The sequence below is a fragment of the Papaver somniferum genome, chromosome 8 (assembly GCF_003573695.1).
Source record: "Papaver somniferum cultivar HN1 chromosome 8, ASM357369v1, whole genome shotgun sequence".
NCBI classification, from domain to species: Eukaryota; Viridiplantae; Streptophyta; class Magnoliopsida; order Ranunculales; family Papaveraceae; genus Papaver; species Papaver somniferum.
The window spans coordinates 6,514,245-6,518,486 of record NC_039365.1 but is presented as its reverse complement, the minus strand read 5'-3'; the positions used below and the strand labels follow the sequence as shown (position 1 = coordinate 6,518,486).

Sequence of the window (4,242 nt, the reverse complement as noted above, 5' to 3'; positions counted from 1 at the left end):
TATATACCGCTAAAGAAGCTGAAAATGTTATTTGTTTTTCCACTTGTAATATTTGCGCTAGTCAGTGGTGGACTTTGTTTTTTTCTCTTTTAGAAAGTAAAAACGTGTGAAATCTAGGAAGAGGTAAAGACAGTGCGCCAATGGTGAGTCGAGATTTAGGTGGTTTTCAAAATGAAACCTCAATCTCTCAGCCAGCTAAATTTTTTCTATAAAATGTTACACACTTTTAGAAACACCTTAGCCATCCAATGAACTGGCTATGATTTCGGGTCGTTGAAATTCTATACACCGTGTAGTCGTAGAGAAAAACTGACAACCATTGTGATAGTTAGCTGTAACTGAATAGCAATGAAAGTGTAGCTTTTTTACTCTTTATTTTAATTAGGATATAATAACAACAGGATGACAACACCATGGTATAATGGTATTACTGCAGATGGTGATCCCAATTAAGCATTTAGAAATTACTTCATCATTAAGCACGGATATATACTAATTATACATAACTAAGCATGGCAAGCTTGATTGATCGGAATCAGGGGGTCTGACATAGAACCATTTAAAATGAACTTAGAAACCCATTCATTAGCTGCCTCCGTATAATGTGTACCATCCCAGCTAATATGTTTCATCGGATCTGCACAAGGGCCGCCATGCACCGTCCCGTTTACAACTACCTTTACATGACTGCAAAAGTCTAGGGGGTCAACAAAACCTGCAACCATCATCAGGAAAATACCTCAATAATCAATATAACCATAAATCTTGAGCATGATAGCGAGGTGTATAACTTTGTAGAAACTTCCTACCTTGAGCCTTGGCAGTGTTGATAAGGTTGTATTTAGCTGTATAAGCATCAACATATGTGAAGGCTGCACCGGCGAGGTTGGCCTTGAGTTGGGTTAACTTGGACTTGAGTTGCATATTGAATTCTTGAGCTAACTCATTCAAAGGTATCACACAGCCATTCTTGTCCAAAAGACCTGGTTGCTTAGCGTACCAACTGTTGCTGTTAGGTAAACATCCAAAAGGTCCGGTGTTATGCACCCAAAACACCCTTGCACCTTCAATGTAAAGTTGCTGTCATAAAAATGAAAAGCTACATTAGACTATGCATGATATAAGTTGTCGATAAACAGATTCCCATCATGCTAGTTTCTTTATATGCAATACCTGTACTGCTGTGGAAAATAGATCAAGGATACTAGGTATTGAAGCACGAGTTTCGCTTTCTGATGAATTTCCCAAACCAAATGCAAGATCGTTTTGTCCGATGTCGAATGTGTATAAAGCCTTGGAGAAATCTTCTGGTTTCGGCAAATCGGCTTTACCTGAACATAAAAACCATTTTTAAAGATGTAAACTAAATCAGAAACCATTATCAGCAACATGTTTCAAAATGATGTCTAAATGATTAAAGATGTCAAAATGATGTAAGGGTAGTACAATTGATGCTGACCTTTTTCCTGTTGGGTAGAGTTATCAATGTCGATCACTCGAGCTTTAAATTGTCGGAACTGTGCAATCTGAACGTCTAGATGGAAGGGGCTATAACCTCCTTCTTTAATTGATGATCCTCCTGTTGCAAAATTTGCTCCATTTTTGAAACTATCCAAGCTAAGTGAGTCAAGATATGGTCTTAAGTAGGAGGCTAAACCCAACTCCTTGGCTGCACCATCCACCAAGATTGCAATCGTCCGGCATCATCGCATTTAGAAACAAATTATTCATTAAATAATGCAATTCAGTAACTATATTCAGCCATAATTTAACTAAAAAAGAACAAACTTTACCACTTACCCATAAAATCCACTACAAGACGACCATCACAGGCTCTACCAGATGGTTTTCCAAAGAAAGTTTCTCCATTAGGCGAACCAACTGGCCAAAATGCAGCTGACTTACCTCCGGTATCCGAGTTTGAGTCTCCAAAATTGAAAACCGAAGGGAAATTGCATTTCTCCAACGCAGATGTTATTCCTCCTGCACCATTAGTACTAACTCCAAGAACCCAGAAGAAGAAAAACAAGATCAAACCAAACATCTGAATTTCTTTTGAGAAAACCATGTTTATGACCTAACGAAATCTTCAAGGCTGCAATGGCACTTAAATAGACTCTAATTTTTCAATGTCCAGAGAGATCTCAATGAATGCATTATGAAAGAAAGAAAATGACAGTCACTAAACATGAGCTTTTAACGGAATGTAGTAAGAGACGAAACTTCACATAAGAATAGTGGACTTAATATGAATAACTTTACAGCTAGAAATCGAGAAAGTGACGGTCACTATTATAAACACAGTGTTATAGTAATTAATTGACTACCAAAACTAACTACCAAACCATTAACATCTTGATTATCAAAACCAGCTACCTGTTCATCTACCGCGCGCCTATATAAAGGAATAAGATTTTTAAACACGTATGGATGTGGGTCAGTAAACCCTACACGTTTAGAATCTCAATTAAGAAACTCTGCCTTAAAGTTAAACCTACCTAATGACTAGTTATATCTAGTAGTCATAATTAAGTGGTGCTCATATAGAACAAGGAGATCACTCAATTGACCTTTACCTGAATGGTGGGCACTCTTATGCATGCATGTGCACTGCAAAGAAAGAGAACAAAAGTTTGATATATTAAGAATTTAAGTGCATGCACACTGAAAAGTGGTTTCATCATTTTTAAGGAAAACGATGCAGCATGTGACAAAACAATTAAACAGTTTGCTCAAGATATACTGTAAGATAAATCACCATGGCTTGAATTTTTACTGTTGTTTCGGTAACAGTTTTGCTTCCAATAAATGTTTTGTGCTTTTAAAGGATTACATGGGCAAACTATAAGAATGAGATGTATATGATTCAAATACAATATTGTTTTGGTTTATTTCTTTTACCTTTACTGTTAATTTCAGCAAAGAAGTTGCTTGGGTGGTTGTTGAGAACTCCATTTACTGGCGAACACATGGGAAGACGATTGTAGGACGTCTCTTGCTCTCCACTAAATGAGGAAACTGAATGGTAAAGTGAAGCCCACAGCTCTCGTGCTTCCATAGCACACTGCAGCGGATGCAAATGATTATGCTTTGTTAGCTGGCTTTGCTATGGATGACATTTGAGGATTTCGATACTAGGCATTGGTTTTGAAGTCTATAATGTCATCATCTCAGTCAATGACATTTTGTGTCCGGGGGGTTCAAGTGAAAAAGGTTTTCAAGGTGTTCGAGAACACTCAATTTTTAAAGGTGTGAGCAATTCAACCATATTTCAATACATATGCGTCGGTTTTCAGGGACTGGATATATATCACATGTTCGTCAAACCACCGTTTTTCACTACAGCAAGTAAAAATATGTTTTTGTGACCAACACGTTGTCTATCTATATAGATTATATGCCCTATTCTCTTAAATTGCTGTTAGAAAGAAAGAATGTAATAATCACTAAACATGAGCATTTAACTGAATGTAGTAAGACACGCAACTTCACATATGAGAGAGTAGTGGACGGTGCACCTAATCAGAATAACTTTACAGCTAGAAACCGAGAAAGTGACGGTCACTTAAACATAGTTCTGTAATTAATTGACTACCAAAACCAAAACCAATTTATCAAACAAACCCAGTTAGGCTACTCGATTAATAAAACCAGCTTCCTATATATATCTACCTCCTAAATAAAGGATTGAGGTCTTAAAAACGCGTGGATGTGGGTCACTAAGCATCGCACATTTAGCATTAGCCTTGCACCTTCCTAGCTAGTACATATTAAAGTATCAAAGAGACTGAATTGACTTTTACCTGAACGGTGGGCACTTATCAGTGCAAAGAAAGAGAACAAAATTTTGATAGATTAAGTTTTTAATTCCATGCTCACTTAAAATTGGTCTCGTCATTTTTAAGATTTTAACTGCATGCTTACTGAACGAATGTATTTTATTTGGCATCGGTGAGCAGAATGCTAATAACCTGATGTAAGCTTCTGGATTTTTCATTAATTGGGATGTAATCTTTTTTTTTTTTTTGATTTTGCTATTTTTCTTTGTTTCTTTGTTTCTTACTCCTTGTAAGAAGCTTTCTGAACGTTCTTCATTTCCTCAATGAAATTTTTTCTCTTTTGAGGAAAGAACGCAGTTGGCGCAAATTTGGAATCATTTTAAGAACGCAGCGTAACTCATTCGTCCCATGCTAAACGGCATCACTACTATTGCATGTAAAGAGGTGGATAACTCGACTAATT

General features: G+C 36.7%; 1 protein-coding gene across 1 annotated transcript; it reads right to left on the bottom strand.

The window, feature by feature from the left end:
- Positions 1 to 339: 339 nt before the first annotated feature.
- Positions 340 to 2,155, bottom strand: LOC113301134 (GDSL esterase/lipase At5g14450-like). The gene is made up of 5 exons (XM_026549900.1): positions 1,801 to 2,155; positions 1,460 to 1,669; positions 1,174 to 1,331; positions 810 to 1,080; positions 340 to 715 (listed from the first exon to the last, which is right to left on the bottom strand). The coding sequence occupies exons 1-5, from the start codon at positions 2,066 to 2,068 to the stop codon at positions 507 to 509; spliced, it is 1,116 nt and encodes a 371-aa protein (XP_026405685.1). The 5' UTR covers positions 2,069 to 2,155; the 3' UTR covers positions 340 to 506.
- Positions 2,156 to 4,242: the final 2,087 nt, after the last annotated feature.